The sequence below is a fragment of the Nipponia nippon genome, unplaced genomic scaffold, assembly GCF_047370975.1.
Source record: "Nipponia nippon isolate SJK-2023a ecotype South Korea unplaced genomic scaffold, ASM4737097v1 scaffold_7, whole genome shotgun sequence".
Lineage (NCBI taxonomy): Eukaryota > Metazoa > Chordata > Aves > Pelecaniformes > Threskiornithidae > Nipponia > Nipponia nippon.
The window spans coordinates 27,791,552-27,814,269 of record NW_028262391.1 but is presented as its reverse complement, the minus strand read 5'-3'; the positions used below and the strand labels follow the sequence as shown (position 1 = coordinate 27,814,269).

General features: G+C 42.6%; 2 protein-coding genes across 2 annotated transcripts in view; one reads left to right on the top strand and one right to left on the bottom strand.

Annotated features, from left to right (window-relative positions):
- Window positions 1–4,258, top strand: part of PPP2R3A (protein phosphatase 2 regulatory subunit B''alpha) — a 68,012-nt gene extending 63,754 nt beyond the window's left edge. Inside the window, exon 14 of the mRNA XM_087738551.1 lies at window positions 831–4,258. Within this exon, the coding sequence (XP_087594677.1) occupies window positions 831–924 (94 nt within the window). The 3' untranslated portion in view covers window positions 925–4,258. The remainder of the gene's footprint in view (window positions 1–830) is intronic.
- MSL2 (MSL complex subunit 2) lies at window positions 2,188–21,968 on the bottom strand. Its single transcript, XM_087738552.1, has 2 exons — window positions 21,135–21,968; window positions 2,188–6,212 (listed from the first exon to the last, which is right to left on the bottom strand). Exons 1-2 carry the CDS (start codon window positions 21,274–21,276, stop codon window positions 4,615–4,617), a joined length of 1,740 nt encoding a protein of 579 aa, XP_087594678.1. The 5' UTR covers window positions 21,277–21,968; the 3' UTR covers window positions 2,188–4,614.
- Between the last annotated feature and the right edge of the window lie 750 nt (window positions 21,969–22,718).

Here is a 22,718-nt window from a genome sequence, read left to right as displayed (position 1 = left end):
TTACCTTCCTCACATCTTCATCCCCCAACACGGAGCGCTGTCCCTGTGCTGACTTACCAAAATGCCAAGCTCCCTCATTTTAACCTCTCTGAAAACAGACATCTCCTGGGTCTTCTGCAAGTGGAATGAAGGGAAAAAAAAAGGGGGGGGGGGGGGGAAGTAATGCCTCTTCTAATTTCATTATATGTGAATGCTCAAGCAGAATCACTGCATTATGTTATTGCTTCATCTGTGAGACTGGCAAGTCAGTGTTCCCGTGTGCCGAAATCTGTATATAGCACAGTCACTTTTTGGTGGGAACCTCTGTGTTTCTTTAAAATACCAGAGGCACTTCAATTTGAAAAATTAAATCCTTAAGATCAGCCAAACAAGATGTGCTTGCAACGCTATCAGTACTATTTTAAATAGCATTATATACCTTTCAGAGTGAATTTCAACAGCTGTGCCACATACCTGGAATGATTCTAACATACAAAGCTCCTCTTTTTTTGTTGTTTCACTTTTCAGAAGGTTAGTTAGCAATCAAAAGCTTATTTATAATTTGTATAAAAATTAAATACATAAAAATGTCTGGGAATGTGTGCTTCTTGCATACAGTAAAAAGATGCTTTTATTCTGGACCACGCCAGAATCTTTGCACGATTCACGTGCCACATCTGTATGATCTTTTTCTTGAAAGTCTATCAGAGTTTTCCGTGAACAAGCAGCTCCCTGCTGTGCCAGAAGTACCTGCCTTGGAAAGCAGGCTTTTCAGGTTTGATTTCAGACTGCTGGTACGTTGTAACTCTACAGGTTTTTTCTGACAACACAAAATTTTATGGTGCTTGCAGGGGGCAGCCTCTCAGATGTAATGATGACACAAATGGAAGCAGCTGCGCAAGAAGACATCTGTTACCTGCCGCCTCAGTTTGTGATAGTGTTTGAAAACTCGGGTGCCTGTACAAGAACATCTGCAGGGAGTTCAGTGGGAACAGAAGCGTCTGTTGCGACCCCGTTGTTCACAGGCACTGTACTGTAGGGTCAGACAAGCCAGGGAGTGAGACCATACCTGCATGAATGAACCGCTAGAAGAGCAGCAAGGTCAACGCAATCCAAGTGTTCATTTCCAGTTTTGTTTCCCTGTCCCTCCTCCCTCCGGGATTTAATCCCAACCAGTGACGTCACTGATGTATGATATGTGGAAAGAGCTTTTCCACTCAAAATGAAAGTTCAGATGTCTTCTCTTCCTTGAAAGAGCATCTTCCACAGATCTGGATGGTCAAAAGCACTAGACTAATTTTGTACCACTACACATGATCAAAAGTCTCCCCCTTCCAGAAGGAGCTCTGTTCTTTCCACCTTTGCGACATGTTTTCAGGCAGGGAGACGCCCACAGCAGAACATCTGATGAACTGCTGCTTCTTCTTTCCGATGCAGCTCTACAAATTACAGGATTTCAATAAAGTTTGGAAATTAATCACTGTCTTCAAAAGGACTGGGAAGAAAGCTGAAGTATCAGGCACTTCCTATACGAACAGAAATCCCCAAGCAGCTTCCCCTATGCCAACACTGAGAACAGTTCCCCAAATCCACAGCACCGCAGGAGGAACGCCTGCCAGCCCAGCCCAGGCCAAGCTGGAGCGAAAACGATCCTTGCGGCTGCTCTCCATCAGCTTCCCCACACGCGGCCAGCAGAGAGCAAGTCCTTGCTGTGGGCTGCGCTGGACTGAGTTTTCACTCAACTCTCTTTGACCACAACCAATACCGGAAGGTCCCACAACAGTGTGCTGCTCGCATCGCTATAAAATGGAAACTGATGCTTTTCAAACTAGAACCGCGGCAATTATTTTCAGCAACGCTATGATCCTTTCCATTGCTCAGCTTATTCGAGAAAAACTAGCCAGGAGGTTAAGAAAACCAAACCAAGCCAACCCTAATTTAAACAATTACAGAATTAGTCATCAACGGACTAAGTAGTAGTTAGACAATAAGCTCAACATATGCCACACTGATGCCCTTAGCAGTTGCAAAATAGAATTAGAAAACTAACATTTATTAAATCAATTTGAATTTTAATATACATTTCAAGAACGTGGCAGCATAAAAGGAAATGTTTTTAGAAACAACCTGAATCTACCATTTGCAATTTTACATTAATGATCAGGGCTTTCCTGTCGACGGTTCCAAAACACGCTTGACCTAAGCCTCCAACTTTTGGTACCATATTTAATGCAGCAGTGAGATAGTAAAGATTCCAAGTACTCCCACATTTCTGGAGCAAAGGTACTATGTATTTAATTTAATTAAAGTCCTAATAAATGTACCATCAACAATCTCAGCAAAACTTAACAGCTCTGCAAAAGCATTCAGAAACAACCCATGCTGTGCAGTTCACTCCTCTTAAATCAGACTCTGGTTTGGCTATTTTTCTTACACGTAGTGGACTAATAAACAGATTTACATTAGTAGGTCACGATCAAACCACCAAATCAGAAAATGGTAGGATCCTTTTGGGTCAACACAAAAATCACATACAAGTTTAACTAAATACATTTTAATAGGACATCGTTAAATCTCATGAGGGCTAAAAAACACAGATCTTAGGTACTTGGGTTGGCAAATAAAGACAAGAATACTAAGAAGCATTTTCCACCATTTACTCATTATCAAAAATATTTTTCAACTCTTCTTGCAAAACAAAAACAAAAAAGTACAGACTGGACACGTACATCACATTTTTCTTCCTATGGCTTTAACCCCCCACCCTACCCACCCCACAAAAAAGACGGGGGGAGAAACAAACCAAAACCAACAAAAAGATCTGACCACATTCACAGAAAATGACACCATGGTACACTACAAAACAAAAGGAGGTGTCATTTGTGTCCAAAGGTTTTTGCTTATTTCTTAGGTGAGGAACCATCATTGTACATGCTTTGTGCCAAATCAAAATACACCTAACGTTAGGTCAGAAAGCGCTGCGGGGTTCATTGGATGAATAAAAGGAAAGATGGAAGCAGTAAAGTAACTCAAAAAATTCACATACTATTTAACATGCGTTGAAACAGGAATTGCCTTTTAAATTAGAAGGTAATGTTTTGTGTTCTAGTCAGCCCATGTTTAGTTTGTGCTGTATCATTCAAAGAAGAGAAATTTCTGCTTTCACAAAGTAATCTGACTTTTTTAGGCTGTCAATGAAGCCCTAAATGCAAGACTAAATTCTTCCGCTTGTACTCTTATATTGGGGATTGCGCTGAAATAAACCATTTTTGCATAAAGCTGAATTCCTACAGAGGCGCTTTCATTTTAACAGTTTCTGAGATAAGCTCTTTGACAACTTTGCGTTATTTTTGCATTTTAGAGCCTTTCAGCCCAGGCTGAAAAGCACTGACCTTCGAAAGCTACTTTCAACATATTAGCGAAAAACGAGATAGATTCTGGGTGGAGTGAGTTACATAGCTTATTCTGTCTAACAAACATCCAAAATATTTGACCTTAGATAACAATCCGTCCTCTGCCCCAGCTGAAGGATGCCTGTCGGGGAAGAACTACCCTCAAGGGGATGGGTCCCAGGTCTGTTGTGGTACAAACTTAATAAAACAAGCAAACACACACAAACCCCCAATGGTGATAACTGCTGTGGAAGTCTCTCTGTATCCCAGGCACTGATCGGCAGCTGGGGGGCAGGAATCAGCCAAGGAGTCTCTCTGTAACCCACAAAATCCCCTCTCTTTTCTAGGAGCAACAGCAGTAAAATCAGCAGTAACTCCAAAAAAAAAACCGGGAGGGGGGGAGAATGGTGCTAATAAAACTTGAGCCTTCTTTGTGTACAAGTAATTTTCTCGCCCCAGCCAAAATAGTCAGTAACATGTCAACCGAGCAGAGTTGGCACGGAGGGCATAACTGATCAGGAACATAGGAATGTGACCTGTGGAATTGTCAAGAAAACAAAAAAAATGAATGATGTTGTTAACAGGGACGGTGTATCCGAGTCACCAGTTCGTCGTTCATATCTAACCAACTGATCTTCCTGACCCTTGTCTGGAGACTGAACTGCTTTCTGGGCTATCAGCTTTCTCAATATATTACTAATCTTTTTATTTTTAAACTGTTCCATAGAGTAGATAACCAATTCTCACAATCAGAAATTATCTACCCTTTTCGGACTGTATTCTCCAGCTCAATGCTGCATTTCCTAGAGGAATATTAGGTGATTCTTCTAGTAATGGTGACTGTAACTAATCGATAATTACTTTCCTACATCATAACCTAGCACAGTTTAGATGGACTAACTAGATACCACTTTTCTACATTTAAGCAGAAGCTTTGACTGAGCACAAAGCATGACCAAGTACAATGAGGTTAATATATTCCTTGCCAAAGATCTTGTGATAAAATCATTTACATCAGCAATTGATCTCAAACTATGAGGTGCTGTAAGAACTAAAAACAGTTTTAGGGTAACTCCTCCATTATCTGCAACTATTTCCCAGACACTAATACACATAACATAGCAATGAAAAACACTTGATACAAGTGATCTAAACGCAGGAGCTCCAGCAAGTTAAACAGAACCATAGCTGCCTTAAAACTGTAGCAGTTCCCCTACTGATGGCAGGGAAAAGAAAGAAAGATTCAACAGTCATATCTCATGTCTATAGCTTCATCCAAACTTTTATCATCGTGTGTACTGGCAGCTAAAAACGTAGTTACTGGTGACCCTGTCACATTGATTACACTGGTGCTTGTGCTGGCATTGCGCACCGCAATGCTTGTCACATTAATGCCCAAAGTAAGCCTAGTCTGCTCCAAGGCCTTTTCTGGCACTGCAAATGCCTCCAGCTTCTTCTCCCCATTAGCCATGTATGAGTTTTGGCAGCCACGGCATATGCAGTCAAGGCAGGCTTTGCGGTTAGAATAGCAAGGGCAGCGTTGGCCACGGCATGTAAGAACACTTGGATTTTGGGTGGCACGACCACATTTACACCCTTTCTTTTCTTGTGGCTTTTTATACACAGTTTTTGTTGGGCTTCCTGGCATAACATTACTGCTAGGAACTTTCTCCTTTGCTTTGTCTTTTGTTTTCAGCACCCCTGGTTTGGCTTTTGGGTGAGATTTCTTAGGGGCATGTTCTAAATTCTTTTTCATGCTTTTGTTAGACAGGAGCACAGTTTTACTTATTTTGGGAGTAGTGCCTCCGTTAGGTACAGTTGCAATAGGCTGCAAAGACATTTTATTTTCCTGTTTCACTGTTACAGGAGCTGATGCTCCCAATGTTGGGCCACAGATGATGCTGGAAATGGGTAGAGGTTGAACCTTTTCACTGTCGCTTTCTGATCGAGATCGCTTTCTGTTTAACTTAACTACCTTAGGCGTCGCCGCTGTACAGGAGATTCCGTGAGGAGAAGCATCTGTGGACATGAAAATGTTATGGCTAAGAGGTGGGGGAGAAAGCTGCAGGAAAGGGCCGTTAGTCATGTTTGCTTCCAAGCTGGGCTGCAAATTAGAATCACAGACTTCAGTATTCGAAACGGTCTCTAAGCTCCGGAGAACTTCCTCAACACTAAGGAGAAGCGAGCCACCTGGTTTTATATCTTCACTGAAACTGCAGATGTCAATGCCTGTTGTACACAAGTCACTAGTAGAAACTGTATCACACACAGGCTGCAGGCTGCTAGAGATATCTTCAGTCTTTATGTACTCTCCAGTACTACAGACATCAATTGTGTTTGCGTGTTCAGGAGAAGGAATATTCACTCCAAGTTTATCTACCGAAAGCCCATTACAATTAGGCAACCCGTTGATAACAGAACCTCTAATATCAATGTTGTGTGTGCTTTCAGGTATTGACGTAAAACTAGCTGGAGGATCAGTTGTGAGTTCTGAGGTTGAAGGTACTGGGGAATGTGTCAAACACAAAGCCAAGGCTGTATCGGAAGATTTTTCTGTCTCTTCATGGAGTGGTGATCCATCTTTGAGCAAAGCCAAAAGGTCTGCAGAACAATCAACTGCTTGGATAATATCTCGTGCCAGTGGCGTTTGCGTTATGTATTCGCAGAGTTTCTTATAGCAGTTCACTAAGATGCTTAGCTGCTTATTCTCCTCAAACTGTTCGTAGTCCTTGCACCAGCTACATGACGGTTTCATCATCATCTTCTTGCCTTTACAAGTTTTGCAGACATAATGCTGACATGTGGAGTTGGTAGGAGCAATAGGGTCTTGTAACAAATTTCCTAAGGAAAAAAGAAAGAGAAGGATTACAATGGACTCAAGGCAGGTTTCCAGGATAGTATGGGATGAATTTTTTGTACTATCAAAAAAATTGCCTGAAAAAGTTCAGTAAGTCACAAGAAAACATACCCCCAGACAACAGTCTGTAAAAATTTTCACAGAAGAAAACCATCACACCATGATTTGTTGTGCTGCTGCAGCCTTTAGAAACACTCTCAACTAAAACCCTACCGACCCCCTTGTCCCCTTGGGCAGTTTCCTCCACCGAAACTTACAAAATACACAAGATTTCTATGAATTTACCAAAAGTGCAAGAATAAACTCCCATGGAGAGCTACTGCAGAGATTTTAATGAAATTAGTGAAAACAAATGGCAACGGAGCAAACGGAAACCCTAAAAGGAATGTAAAAATGATGAAATGTCAACCCCAAAAGGAAAGAAGACACAGCAGACTTTGTTTTACTTTTCATTTAGCTGGGACTAAAAATAGAGCCTAGCTTTGTGACAGTCAATGCCATGAATAAAACACGTTTTTAACTTTGCAAGCAACAAAAACAGTTAAACAGAGCCCATGAATTCTTATAAACGTTAAATAAAACACCTAGTAATATATTTGAATAAAAATGAAGGGAGGGGGGCGACACTATATTGCGCTCTAATAGATTACTCTTGTGTCAAACCAGAAGGTGCAACAAGGTGACTATTAACATATCCTGGGGAGTGGTGGCTCCCGGTTCTCCAATTCAGACACATATCAGTGAAATAATACTTAAAATAGTGGTACTGTCATAACCACAATATGTAAATACTTTGAAGTGTCAACAACAGCTCATGTGCTGGGCAGGAGAGAAGAAAGCACAAGAAAAGATTTTCTCTGAGATCTTACTGTTAAGAATAAAAAACTAATAAAAATCAGTTGCTAAAGGAATCAACACACCTGACAGCCCAGAAAGTTTCAGACACCCAGTACTGACCATCTGGAAGGTTATGTCTCCAGATCTCTGAAACAGTAAAAAACTGGAAGAACGTTTTTGGTTTTATTTAAGAACAAACCAAATAACACATAAGAATAAAATATGGAAGAACTGAGGTAACTGAAATTCTGCGTAGAAATAATCCAACTAGTAACTAGATCCAGAAAATGACAGTATTGCTTTGCTATTTCTAGGGAGTTCCAGGCCAGAAAGATATTCTAACACTTAAATTAAATTTCAGAGTATCTATAGTCATCTACAGCAACAGGTTTCCCCTCCTTTCCAAGCAGCAGATTTTCAGCTTTGATGAGACCTTTCTCCCCATGAGGAGCCTTTGTTGGATGAGTTACAACCATCAGGGAATTCTCACCTAGATTTTCCAAAGTGAAAACGTGCTATTAACGAACAAATGAATGAAATTAAACAATTTGGGAAGAGAAAGCAAAGTGCATATATTAAAACAGACTGAGATTAAAAAAAAAACAAACCTTACAAAATATAAAGATATTTTCTCTCATCACTCACTTGCCAAGGAAATTTTAATCACATGGACCTTTCGTTACTGATTCTCGTGATAGTGCTTTGATATAATACATATATTATATCTAATTATAATATAATTAACTGGACCTAGTCTAGTGGACTGAGTTACCAACTAAGGAATAAAACCCAACCTTTCTACCGTGTACTACCTTAGTCAAGAATCCAAGCCCTCAGGTAGAAGAACAAGACATGCTATACTAACCCTTGGCTGTAGTTGCACTTAAATTACAAAACTTGTCCCTCACTCTGTAGCTTTTGTCAAAATGTTGCACCCCCTTTCCTAACCTAACCCTCCATACTTTTCACTATTCAAACAACTTTTGGAAATTCAACTTTTTGCGTGTGTTTAAATAGGAAATTTAAAAGCACAGTAATTCTGCAACAGTCTTGAATTCTATGAGTGAGCAGACTATCCCATTTTCCCTTGGAAATCTGAATCCCTTGGTAGCTCTTTGGGAAAGGGCTGCTCCAGCCCTCCATCTGAGCTGTCTTCCAGTAAAAGTAGCTTGATGTAAACTGGGTTTTGAGCAACAAGTAACAAGAGTCAGTGCTGAAGTAATCATTATGTAGTATTTTTTTAATAAATTGAGAGAAAATATAATTGTTTAGAAAGTTGGCAGGTGGCACACATCTACACAATGTCAAATAATGAGAACTGTCATTACAGCACGACTGGAAGACGGGCCATAGGGAAACGCGCAGTATTTGAACACGGCTAATTGAAAGCCATTCAGGACGAACATTGAATAGAAGAAGCTGTAGAACAGAGAAAGGTTCAAAGCACAATTACGGCAGTACTCGATGGGAAATGCATTTCATGACCAAAGACTAGGTATTTAACTTTTCTTTGCTAATCTAACGAGGAAGGACTGACTGAGGAAGGGTGACTCCACGAGACTCCACCATGAGAAGACAATAGCAAAACACTCTTCAAGTTAAGCGGTGAAGATTTAAAGCCAACAGTTGGAACATGAAGTCACACAATCCAACCTGCAGTGCAAATTTTTTTTAAAAGTTCTCTTTACATGACAGTATATAAAAAGCAATGCAGGCAGAGATGTCCATCATGGTCCTAAGACTGGATTTGATTTTGTGAGAAAAGTCTCTAACTCCCATGGGGAAAAACAAAAAGAAAACTTTAAATCACATCAGCTAGTCTCAAAAGTCATGTCCTTCAGCACAAACAGTTCACAAACAACTGCCCGTCCCTTCTGGATCTTGAGTCTTTCCAACAGGGCAGGCAGAAAGCCATGCCGGGACCAACGCAGGAGGCAAACACACCTACCATTCATTTAATGCTTTGAGACTTCAGAAGCCATTGTGAAACCACATGCATCCACAGCACTTCCCGGACCAAAAGCCCACCAGCATTAATACGCAATGAAACAAAACTGTTGGGTGTGCTTCTCAGTCCATCTTTAGCCTCTTTTTGCTTCTTTTGATGATTAAGTATGAGTTATGATGATCAATACTTTACAGATTATGAAGCACTAAAATACTTCAGAGATGGAACCAAATAAACAATATACCACAATTTAACTTTTAATTAGATTAAAAAAAAAAGTCATCACCAACTGTGCATTTTATTTCTCCCAAAATAATTTTGGCTGAAACTGTTGAATGGGTATGAATGCTAAAAGAAGATACTGAAAAATTTAAATTTCCAGAAGCTTTGATGAAAAAACCCAGACACTTTACATGCTCTCACTGAAGGAAAGAACAGAGCAAGTTCTGCTCTCAGTAAATGCCAGGCAACCTACACGGGAGAGACATTAGGAATGCCTGAGCTGTGGGAATATTTTCAGCTTGAGCTCATATCTCATTGAATATTCATTCTTCAGTCAAAGTTTCTCTCTCATATGGATTCTGTGGCACCTATCACTCTCTTCAGCTTTAGTATTGTTAAGCTAAAAAAAGTCAACCAGAAGATGCAAATTCACAGAAAATTAAGTTTCATTACTTTTAATACTCAGGGAATGGTATTAAGTCAGCAACACTGTCCCAGAAAGACAGCACCCAAGCTGCTACCCAGGATCTGGAGGTACTAAGTTCTAGGACGTTCCAAACTGCTGGGTTGTACAGGCTCCCAATGCATAACACTCATTTGATGCTGCAAATTACCAGATCTTCCCAGATTAAGATTATGAACTCCACCATGAAAACAAAGCCAGGAAGGATTCCAAGATGTTACCTAGACCATCCTCAAACTCCTAAGAAGAACCATGCTGAGTTAGACCAAAGATCCATCTACCCCAGTAGGCTGTCTCACTAGTGTCCAAAAGCAGGTGCCTAGGGCATACAGAACAAGGCAAGTGAACTCTTAATACTTGCCCAGCTTTTAACCATTATTAGCTGAGATACTTCTCATGGGAGATGGGGCCTGAGAACCCTCAGATTCTCTCCTTAGGCTTGCCTCATCTCCTCTTTAACTATTTCAAATGGAATCAGTCACAACAGGCTTTGACAAGAAGTTCCCTGGTCAACTGCGCGTTGTGCTAAGAAGGACCTTTTTGTTCTGAACATTACTCTCACTCGTTTCACTTGACAATCTCTGGTTCTTGTGTTGGATGAGGCAACAGTCAATCCCTATCCTCTCTCCCGCACTACTCATGGTTTTGCATCTACCACGTAACCCTCCAAGTTGTGTCTTTTCCAGACTGTACAGAAGTTGCTCCTTATGTTGGATCACCCTTCCCCTAACTCTTCCACAGTTGTTTTCTGAGATGGGGGGACCACAACTGCAACAATGTAAGATGCGGGTGAACCACAGCTTTATACAGTGCCATAATAAAGTTCTCCATTCTCTATTGCAGTCCTGATTTTTAGCATTTGCTTCGCTTTTTTGATTGATACTCAGTACTGAGCTGATATTCTCATGGAATTTTCTATTGCAAAGCCAAGATCTCACTTTTGGCTGGTAGCCATCAGTGCTACCCCTTTCTATAAATTTACAAATTTATATAGACCTGCAAGATATAAAATGGTGGGCTCTGAGAAGTTAATACTTTCCCCATGTTTATCATTTAATATTTATCTAAACTAAATTTAATTTTTCATTTTATTGTGCAGTCATTCACCCACATAAGATCCTTCCACAACTACTCAATGCAGGCCTTCATTTTTACTACCCTAAATAGCTTGGTATTACTAAACTTTGCCTTGTCTTTTCTCCTCCTCTTTTGCAAGGGGTATATTAATACACCAAAAGCAAAATCATGTTCTTATAAAGCCTCCAATAAGAGGCTTTCCCTGAACAACAACAGTTCGTAACTATCCTACTTTCAGAAAGGTTTACTAAACATCTACATTAATACGCACACTTAACAATTAATAAGATGCATATACAGAGGAAAGACCTTTAATATATTATTTACAAAATATCACAGCTGTCCTGGAAAGGCTGCTACCAGAAGGGAGGTCATTTAAACCACAAGGAATACTTCCTATTGTGTTCCTTAATGACTATTACTTCACAGCTGCAAGGAAGAGGGGAAGCATCTGCAAATTGTATCTCAGAGACCAAAGGGAGGAGAAGAATTGGGAATCAAAGCAATTGTTAGGTGTGTATGTATCCAGCAAATGTGCTTCAAATGGATGAAATTCACTGAGAAGAAAGGCTTGAATCCAAACAGGTCACCTCCTTCCATTCTCATCTATCCTCAGGAAAGGCAGAAATATAATGCCCCAGAAAAGGGAATAAACACAAGTAACTAATTTAGCACCCTTGGAAAAGCCTACTGAAACATAATATATTGCCTTTTTTAACAACTCAAAGTCTTATGAATGATGTAACTATTAAATCTTAATTTGATGACATAAACTAGAAAAAACTGTGTCAAATTTTGTTACAAGTAGAAATAAATGTATCGCTGGGGTTAATCTCTAACACTTGTCTGCCAAAACAGAGTCTTTAAGCCTTGGTTGCATTCCTGTCACCAGAAATCACCCTCGTTTTACAGCGCGAAGCAAACAAGTGGAAAGCTCAACAGCCCAGCCCTCTACTCCTTTCACTTTCTACCGGACTGAAGTGGCGTATCTGCTACGCAACACGAAAGTAGGACTGGCATCCATGAAGCAGGGAAGATGACAGTAAGAAGGAAGGTAGGGAGGAAGCTCACCTGCACCAGTGAATCTGTTAACATCAAACATTGCAATGACTATGATTTAATTTTTAAACCAAGATTACAAACAGCTTCTGGGAATTCTGGATTAGTCAGACAGAAATTCTACAGCTCTATGAATCTAGCAAGTTTTAAAAAATGGGAAGCTATAATCAGTCCAATGAAGCACACATATACTTCTGTGTTACGCTTAAAATTAATATATGGCAAGTGCCTCCAAGTAATAACCAGAAGCTGGAGATTTAACAGTTGGACTGCTACACTTTCAGCATTTTCATTTCTGGATTAAACATGATCTGATTGTTTCTACTAAAATAATGAGCAACAGGCAGTATGCTCTAACAAATTGCTACATTCAAGCTTCAGAGTTAACCACCTCCTGAAGGATGGGAACTAGTTCTCACCAACTGGCAATACCACTTCATAGGCTTTTTGAAGTTCCTCCATCTACCGGCAGCTCAAGCACTTCAGCTGAAGCAGCGTCTGAAAGGAAAAGGCTTGCTCCCCCCACCGCCTTCCGTGCACTGCTCCCTTCTTCCACCCCACACAGCACCTTTTCATCTAAGAAATTATCATCTAGATCCGACAAGAATAAGTAGCTCAATGAGGTTTCAAAGCAAAAACATGCAAAAGAAAAATACGATCATAAAAGCAGTAGCATTTTGAGGGTTTGATAAAAAAAACTAAAAGCACTATTTGCAAAACTATTTGACGATAGACAGGCAGGCATATGATAAGTAGTGAAAAGGTCTGTTAACCATCTGCAGAAAAATAAAACAAATGTGTAAGATCTGTTTTACATGGGAGAAAGATCTGGATACTTACTAGAAAAGAAGATTACTAAATACACTCAAAACCAGAGAAATTTCAGGAGAGGTTAGTGCAAGGGACAACTACTAAGGACAAGACAACAGTGAAAGGTTTCCTTCCACAGATCCAGGCCCTCACATAAACCCCTTCCAAACCATACACTCAAGATGGTGGGCTTGAACCATGGTCTGGTTGATACTTTTCACAAATATTGTACCGAAGTCAAGAGGCAAATTCACTGTGAGGGTGGTGAGGCACTGGAACAGGTTGCCCAGAGGAGCTGTGGCTGCCCCATCCCTGGAGGTGTTCAAGGCCAGGCTGGATGGGGCTTTGAGCAACCTGGTCTAGTGGAAGGTGTCCCTGCCCATGGCAGAGGGGTCAGAACCACACGATCTTTAAGGTCCCTTCCAACCCAAACCATTCTGTGATTCACCAGAGGGAGGTTTGTCGTACCCCGCCCTGACAAACTGTCCCAGTTAGAAAAATGTTTGGCAACTTTTCTCATCACACAGAAACCTACTGGATCACCTGGCAGAGGTGCCGACTATCACCCAGATATCCCACACCCACTTCCCAGTATTGAGAAAACAAATCAGCATTTGTAGCCACCACACTCAGTTGAGAGGCATGGAGGCACAAGACATGTTTGCAATATTACTAGCACAAAACTTTGAACCTCTGTCTATAAAACACAGATTGTAAGTAAGAGGAGTTCACAATGACACACTAGAAACATACTTATCCTTTAATGTTTTTTGTGAGACAAGGTTTTGTAGACAGAAATAGTTTTATTCAGCCAAAAACTAGAAATAGGAAAAATTGCCCAAGACTTTGAGCACACAACCCTTTTTCAGATCTGAAACAGTAAGAGTTTACCTGTGAACTAAATGATAGTATTTCTTCCTGAAAATACCATCTTGCTCTTAGATCACTACAACAACAGTGCCGCTAGAATTTGTCCAAAGACGTTCACAAGCATTGACAGATTCCTCGTCAGGTGAAATGGAAACATGGGGGACACACAAAAAAGCATAAAAAAAAAAACCAACCCACAACCTTATTTCAAAATTTTATCAGAGAAAACATTCTGCTGGCCGCTGAATATTTCTGAGCATCCTCTATCAACAAACAACTATGAATAATTAGCTACAGAAATTATTACCCTCATATAGGGATGGTTGTGACTAAAGAATTAATGATTGTATAACTCTTTGGAAAAATAAAAACTGCACTATTTTTGTCTGAACACCACGAGAACCCAAATTAACCATGATAAGAATACAGTTAGACTATTTTTCTGCATATTTAGAGAAATACAGTCAACCTCTTTAGCTAAAGTTCAAGAAAAAAACCTCAGAAATATGACAACAAATTGCATTTTAACTGTAGAAGGGACTGCTTTGTTCTCCGACTCCACCCCCTGCATAATAAACAACAGAACATATTTTACCAAGTCCTATGTCAAAGTTATATTTCTGTTTGAAAGTCTTTGTGTTTACAAAATCACTGACTGGAAAAATTCTAAATGTATTTTTAACAAACTTAGGTGGCAAAGTTCAAACTTTGTAATTAACAGGCTTTAAAAAGATAAGTTCATATTTTTCACCATCCAATGTAAAATTTTCATGTAATGATGTTTTCCAAAAGTCAAGGTTGCTGTATTTTAGGAGGTTTTAAATGGCAAAGTCAACATTTGTCCTATGGGTATAAGATTAATTTAACATGTTTCTATACAGCATAAACACTCATAAGAGTTAAAACTTACTTTGAACGTTATAGATCAAGTTGATCACATTCTCCGAGCAAACAAAAAAAGTAATGAAAACTATTTTTTTCCCACCAAACAAAAATGCTCACATCATCAAGATTAACCACGCAATCTTAAAATAAACTGTGTTCTTCAAGACCACTGGAGAAGGAGCAAGCCCTGTGCTGTGACTGCAAGGCTCAGGAGACAGAGAATAACAAATTACATCATTGAAGGACTTCAAAGTGAATTCCTCCGTAAGAGCAGGAAAATCATTACTATCTGGAAAGCACAGTGCTCAAGAAAGGTTGTGCTGTGCATTATTACTCAAGTCATATACTAGATGCAAAGAATCTTTTCTGGCCTTGCAAAGAACTCCGATGTAATATCCAGCAACTGCTTACTCCTTATGTAGTCAGACTAATCTGTAAATCATAACATAGTAAGAAAACAAAACCAAAGAAATCTGTGTTTGAACGCGCTACGTCCATAGACCCAGACAACTAAGTTGTCCCAATAAGGATGCCTCTTGGCAACACATTAACTTTTCTTTAAACACTCTGAAATGCCATTGGTTTAATCAATATCCTCAGGCGACCATCAAAACCCGTCCATCATCTCCCATTGCCTCAATGAGGAACACACAGTCAAATCACATCAGAAGACAATATTGCAACCTTCACTTTGCAACCTTCTTTTGAAGCCCACTATCAGCCTGCTGTTGAGGTGGAAACCAGTTACTTCTCTCCCTACTCCTCTTCTCAATTTTGTTCTCAGACAGGGGAGTATTTTTAAGTTTACAAACCAATGTAAATTTAACTGGTAGAACTTTATGTTATGAAAATGTATGCAGTATAGCGCAGACAACCTTGAAAAAGCAGTTCTCCCAGGAGTCATACACAGGATTTAAAAACAGGAAAAGGAAACAGTAAATTTAAGTAAGGAGATTTTAAGAGGAAGAGAAATCACCCAACATGGTCTTGGCTAAAAACTGGTGTATTCAGAGATGTCTGAGTGGACATTTTATAGGCAACTGCCCATGCTGGTTATCTCCAAGACAAGAGGAAAAAGAATACCTGCAGCAGGAGGTATTTGATAGGTACTTAGTCCCCTAGTCCATGCTCCCTGATGGTTGTTTCAGAGATTCTGGTTATTTTGCACATGCTTCAGAAATTCAGAAGTATCTTGGCAACTGTTCATGTAATTTTTAAGGGGAAAATAACATACTTTTAAAAACTACCAATATGTGATAGCTGGACAGTATTTTTCATCATTGAAAATGGAGGAAAGAAGAAAATGTCAATTAAAAAAATACCTAAAAAAAAAGCACCAACCCAGATCACTTTTCAAACATAAAAGACAACTCTGATCTGGCAGCATGGATCATGAATCAGCCTTCACTCTCCTTAATCTAAGGAGAATGGACAGGGAATGAGAGTTCTAGGCTAAACTTTTCCATCACAAAACTTAAATAGGCTTCTTCACTTTAAAACTCTGATATCCAGGCTTAACTCACTTAGTCATGGCTCACATCCCAAACAGAAAATCCAGTATCATGCATATAATTAAGTTTTATTAGTAGTGGGAATTTGTTTCTTCTGCCTTCTTCCATCTCTGTGACCGGAAATTGAATTTTCTAGAAAGTTTCAATCTATTTAGGTGTCACCCAACTATCTTCTCTTCTCCAAAGGACATCACGTAACTGCTGCATGCCTCAGATTGTCTCAATACTATCACTGAAAGAAGAGACTGCTTACTCTAGAGCCATAATTTGCTTGCATTCCACTTGCTTGTGGAGCTTCTTCCCTTAGATACTTGTAGAAATTTTCATATGAAAGTTTAATGGAACTGTACAGGTCTAATTCACAATTTCCTAATGACAAAGCATAGCCTAAAGTAGTAAGCTCTCGTTGGGATCCATGACGATGCCAGTAACAGCTACAGACAAGGGGTCCGGAGGAGGTCACACCACGCACTAGCATAGCAGGGGAAGCAGTCAGAACTGCAGAAGCAATGAAGAATTAGCTCAGCGAGGGGCAAGGAAGAAGAGGAGGACCCTTCACAGGTCCAACAACATGGACAAGAGGGCACAAAGATGGAAAATTTTACAAAACTCAATATACCACCAACTATGGAGAAATTTCAAACCTAGCTAGCAGAATGAGTTCCGTAAGACTCAACTTATATTAACAGTATAAAACTTTCAAAAAATGGGCTAATACTTTTACACAAGAGCAGGATGGAAATAACATCCCTATACTAATCTTTAAATAGGAAAACAAAAAGTCTACAATTTTTATTTTACTTTTTTGGTAATCCATGCCATTCCCCATGCTTGGGAGTTGCTTCCATAATGGTACTTTACCATTTAGCCTTCAACCCTCTAATTAAAATTATCAAGAGCTATCTCAAAACACTTGACAGGCACTGTACCGGTACCGGTCAGTACTGTCACGTTGTTTCTTTGTTCCTTCCCACCCCTTAATCGCCCTTAAGCCACATGTTGTCTTACATCCCCTTACTTAGATTACAGGATGTTTAAGGCAAGAACTATATTTTTATCCTGTATTTCTACAGCACAAGCTACAGCTGGGTTCCTGGCCAAACGTAAAGCGTTGTCCTAAAGCCATGCAACCTTTCAAGAACTTTCACATTCTAAATCAGCAATAACTATCTTTCAAACACTTTTAAAATATCTTTCAGAGGTTCCAGGATGAAATTTTCCACAAGCAAAAAGCTAAACTGACCTGACTGGCAATCTCTCTTACAAGCATTTTAACTGAATTTCAAAAAAGCCTGTTAATGAAAAGCCAACTGAACCTTTGAATGACTTGCAGTAACCTACATGGTATTTGAAACAGGGAAACGCACTTCTAGGATTTTTATCCCAATAAGCAGTACTTTTAAAACATAGAAGTTTGTTGCATAAATCCTACTAAACTATTTTTAAATTAAATGTGGTATTAACACGCAATTTAATAATAATCACTTTAGTCCCGAGACTTGCACTTGGACTTCACATCCTCAAAACACACAAGGCATATACCTTCTGTCTAATGCACACTTGGGAGTAGTTATTTTTAAGTTTTAAAAGCTCTAGGAAATATCGTCTTATACATCCCTGTAAAAGGACGATGCGTTACCTACAACACCGTCTAGGAAACTATCACATGATCACACTTAAATCCTAGAAACATACACCGCCATACCATCAACATAATTTAACCTTTATAAGCCATTAGGTAAAACAGAGACCTCAAATCCACCTAAAACAGATTTAGCTGACTAATTTACAATGGCATACTGTATTTACATTATGACTTTCTACTGATGGATCTTCATGTGTGCCAATTTCAATCCAAAATCAGAGCTTTAATCAGAATTTCATCATTTCCAAAAACTTCTGCCACCCCCTACTATGTGAGCTGGTGGTCTAATCATCAGAAGAAAATCAGTTGGCTTATGTTTGGTGCATTGAGAAAATAGTGAAAGCACAATAATATTAGTTGATTTATATAGCTGTCGCTAATTTCTTCCAAAAACAATTCTCTAAAATTAAAGGGACAATCTTGACTGCGGAATTAATACCTACAGCATGAAAAAGGCATTACAGAATGCATTCAGAGAGATTAAATACTGAGGAAAGGCTGATGACATAAGAAGCACTGATTTGGGGAGTAATTTCCCAAGGGAAGTCCTAAAAGTCCAACACTTGGGACTTTAACCAAGTGTAGGGGTTTTATGCATTACTGAGAATTCATGCAGCATTTCTCCAACAAAGCATGGGTTTTAAACATTTACAGTCAAGATCTCATTCTACTAAGATCTGTGCAAGGGAAGTACCAGACACTCAAAGTTCCATGTATATGAATGCATACACAGATATTTGGATCTCACAGTCTAAACAGACAAATAGGGTAGAAAGAAGTAAGCATCTGAAAAGCTTTTAGATATTTAAAAAAAAAAAAACCACCATACTGTGAAGTTTTGGGTGGTCATAGCACTCACTCTTGTGATCACGACATTTCACAAAGCAATCTTTACTTCAGTACTTAAACTTTACCTTTTAAAACATTAAAGTTAAAAAGGTTTTGACAGTTGGCTACGCTTTAAATGACCTTAAATATTCAGAAGGTATAACAGCTCTTAGCACTAACATGTACAAGAGAAAAAAGTATTTTACAAATATCATAGCAAGGTCAGAGGGCCAAAGAGAGAAAGAGGCACCAATATTCACCCATGACAGAAGTGGGAGAAAAGGAACACAAAAAGCAAACAAGAAAAAGAAGATTGATTTGCCTTTACCAGTCTGAGTTGAAGATTTATGACTACTGGTCAACACCAGAGTGGACAGTTTTGTATCAGGCAGGACCACTCTCCCACGACTAACTGCCTGCAGGTTCCAGAAAGACACTTTATTAACTCTGAAGGACAGAAACTGTATTTTACTGTACGGCTTCACAAAGAGCCTGGTATTTACTGAGGCCTCTGTATGCTACCACGCCACAAACAGGAGCCCAAGACACAGAGATAATACTGGGGAATCACTTGTAGACAAAATATTTGAAACAAACAGCGGCTACAGTTATCTGAAAGCTAGCCACAGTAGAAAAAAATATAAGCCAAAGGTTAATATAACCTTAAAATTCAAAGAAAATAAGGGATGAAGAAAATGGAACCATCAAGAAGCAGTTTGTAAGCAGGAATATCCATGAAAGCCCAAGTCAACAGAGAAAACAAACTAAAAAGCATGGTCTGCTCTACCAAACTGAGAGTGACAGAAAAGCCAAGCAAGAAAAGTTGAAGAGGGGGAAAACAGCTCAGGAATTTGGGCAGGGACAAATTAAAGATAGATGATTTCAATAGCACAGAGTGTAAAAATAAGACTGCAAAAGGCCAAGAAGGGAAGAAGTCAGGGCAAGGAGAACAAAGAATACATTTCAGAAGACCAGTCTTAAAATGGAGAGGCCAGATAGCACAGTAGTTAGAAACACGTAGTCCCTATGTAAATATCCTATTTTTAAAACAAAATCAGAAAAATATTAGCATATTTTTAGGCAAAAGCAGTCTGATGATTGACCAAGAGCAAGAAGGATTTATGGAAAAAAAAGCAGTTAGGGATTGGAATTAACAGGGCCTAAGGTAATAAGCAAGAGATAAAGAGCAGAGGTGCATCAATACTGACATCAGGGTTACATGAGGGAAAAAAAAAAAACTTAAACAAATTATTTCAGGAAATGACGATGCAGTGATCCTGGGAACAGGCTCCCTCTTTCCCAGTACAAACAGATCTCTATTTTCTAAGACTTTAAGTGGGAGGAGCCAAAGGCTACAGGATAGGAAGCATCCAGCACTAGTTTAGCAGCCTCAACAGTTGAAATCCTGATCCTGTAAATAAATAAAATACTTAGCTTTATAAACCCCAGTAATTCAGTTAAAACTTAGTGTGACCACACACATTAGTAAAGATAAACACATGCAAACATAGTGGATGTAAGCCCACTCTGTTAATACAAACACACACAGGGCCAGGACTTAAAACTACCAGAGGAAAAAAAAAAAAAGGAGAATTAACAAAATCAATCAACTGAAAGGTCTAACAGTTCAGACTCCCTCTCCCAACACTGACCAAGGCTTCAAAGGAAAGTTCAAGAAAGGTTGACAGCTCATTCCAGAGCTTCCTACCAGGAACGGACACGTGCCCCCACTTCATAAACAGAGCAGAATGCAATTCCTTCCCAATGTTCCCCAGACTGTAATACTGAAATTCCGGATGTCTGCCTTTGCCCACAAAATGCAGAATGCTCTGTTTTGGGGGGAGGGAGCGGGGAAATCCTAGCAGACTTTCAGCATATTTGCTTTTTATGGTGATTACTGTTATAGGACAATTACCTGCTACACACACAGAAAAATAATCCAATCAAGCATTGTTTCTGTGTGCTTCAAATCCCTGGCTTTCAATCTGAATTACTTCTTGTTCTTCACATTTTAAGGAAGGGGGAAAAAAAAAAGTAAAAAGTTCTTATTTCCCTGCCTCTACAGTCTGTACATTGTTTTGAGTATCTTTTACCGTGCTTGCTCTTAGTCATCACTTTTTCTAAAGCAATTAACTCCACTATACCAGGGTATCCCAATAACCACTAATAACTACCATACCCTTTATGAAATAAAGCAACCATAATAGTGTTGCGTTTTGGGCAAAGCACTCTCTCTCAACCAAAACAACAGAATATTTTCTTCACAGCTTGCCAGGCTATTAAAACGCAGACCCCTAACGCCTATCTTTTTGACCAGTATTGCCCGCAGACTTCCCCCTACTTCGGGTTGTTTTTTGCGGGGGGGGCGGGTCTAAGCCGAAGACTATTTTCACGCCAGCTTTCCCAACTTGCAAAACAGCCGCGCCGCTGCCCGCGCCCCCCGCCCGCCCGCCGCCCCCCGCGGGAGAAGCGCGGCTCGCCCACGTGGGGAGAGGCTCCGCGGCCGCGGGGGGCTCCGCGGGGAGAGGCTGGGGAAAAGTTTCCCGGGCCGCCTCCGTGGGCGAGCCCGGCGCTCGGGGCCGGGGGAAGAGCCCTGCCGCGGCGTTTCCTCCGGCGGCCGTGCCGGGGCGAAGCCGGCCCGCCTGCCCGCCCGCCCGCCGGGGCAGCGCGGCCCAGGGCCGCCCCGCAGCGCCGTGCGGCGAGCCCCGGGGGGGGGCTCATTGTGCAGGGAACAAAAGAAAGGATCCTCACCGCAAACGCAGCAGGAGAGGGACTGCCTGAAGTAGGGCAGGAGCTTGTTAATCTCTGTAAAGGACTGGGGATCCCCAGGGTCGTAGTTGAGCACCAGGCGGCTCGCTGAAACGTAGAGAGCAGTGGCATTCACCGGGTTCATCGCAGCCGCTCGCACGCCGCCGGCTCCGGGGTGAGAAGAAAGCGCGGCGCCGAGTCCGTGCCGGCCGAGGGGGCAGGTGGCCCCGGGGCGGGGGCAGGCCGGGTGTCACCTTGGTCCGGGGCCACCTGGAGCCGCGCGGCGGCGGCGGCAGCGCGGAGGCCGCGGCGGCCCGGCGGCCCTGTCAGAGGGGCCGCGCTGGCTCCTCCTCCGCCTCCAGCGGGGCCTCGCTCCCGAGCAGCGGCCTCGGCCCGCCCGCAGCCACACAGCGCAGGGAGGCGGCGGCGGCGGCGCTACTCCAGGCTGCGGGCCATGCCGGGCCGCCCTCCCCCGGGCCCTGCTCCTCTCTGAGCGGACGCTTCCTCGGCCGCTGCGGGCCGCGCCTCAGCGGCGGCCCGGCATGGCGGCGGCCGCAGGGAGGAACCGCGAAGCCAGCTCAGGGCGGCGGCGGGCCGGGCCGCGCTGCCCGATCCGGCGGCGGGGGAGGGAGGCGGATGCACCTGGGCCTCAGCGCGGCCGCATCACCGCGGCGCCGCCGCGGCCTCCTCCGCGGGGCCGGTGGCTGCTGGCTGGGCGGCCGCGGGGCGGGCGCCGTTCGCGGGGCAGGATCCGCCGCCCGATCCGCGCCGCAATGTCAATAGCAACCGTTAGATCCAACCGTCACTGCGGAGCCATCGCCGCTGCCGTCTAGCGCCCGGCACTGCGCATGCGCGCCCGGGCCGCTGCCCTCCCCGCAGCGGGGGCCCATCCCGCGGCGCGGGGCGGGAGGAGCGCGGCGCAGCGCCCTCTAGCGGGGCCCGGGCGCGCCGCCGCGGGGAGCGGGGCTGCCCTCCCGCCCTCGGCCTGGGCGCGGCGCCGGCCGCAACGCTCGCCTCGCCTCGCTTCAGCGCCGCCGCCACGCCGGCAGCGCCGCGCCTGCTCCGCGGAGGGCGGAACGCCGCCGCCGCCGCTCCCTCGCCGGGCGGGCGGAGTCGGTTGCCGGCAGGGCCTCTCCGCAGGGTCGGCTGCCCCGTGCCCTGGGCGCTGAGGCTTTTCCCGCGCTCGGGGCCTGCGCCTCACGGGCGGCCGCGCCTCTGGAGCGGCTGGGCACGGACACTGCTTCGAGCTCCTGTCATGGCGAGCGCCTCCGCTCACCGCCCAGGCTGAGGAGTCGGACCCCGCCTCTGCCTTAAGCCATCCTGGAACCTGCAGCCAGGCCTGTCAGATCCTTCGGGCTCCTGTCTGGGTTCGAGACTCCGGGGCACCAGCTGGGCCCCCTTCACCCGGCACGGAGCAAGTCCCGGGTGTCCGCCTTCAGAGCGGAGAGCTGCAGGGCCTGTGAGCTGCTTGGAAGGTGTGGCACAGGAGCTGCAGAGCATGCCCTTCTCAGGTGCGGTTTGGGTGCCCCAGTGCGCACGAGCTGCCCACGCATGGATGTGTAGATGAGAAGTTTGTCACAAGTGTTC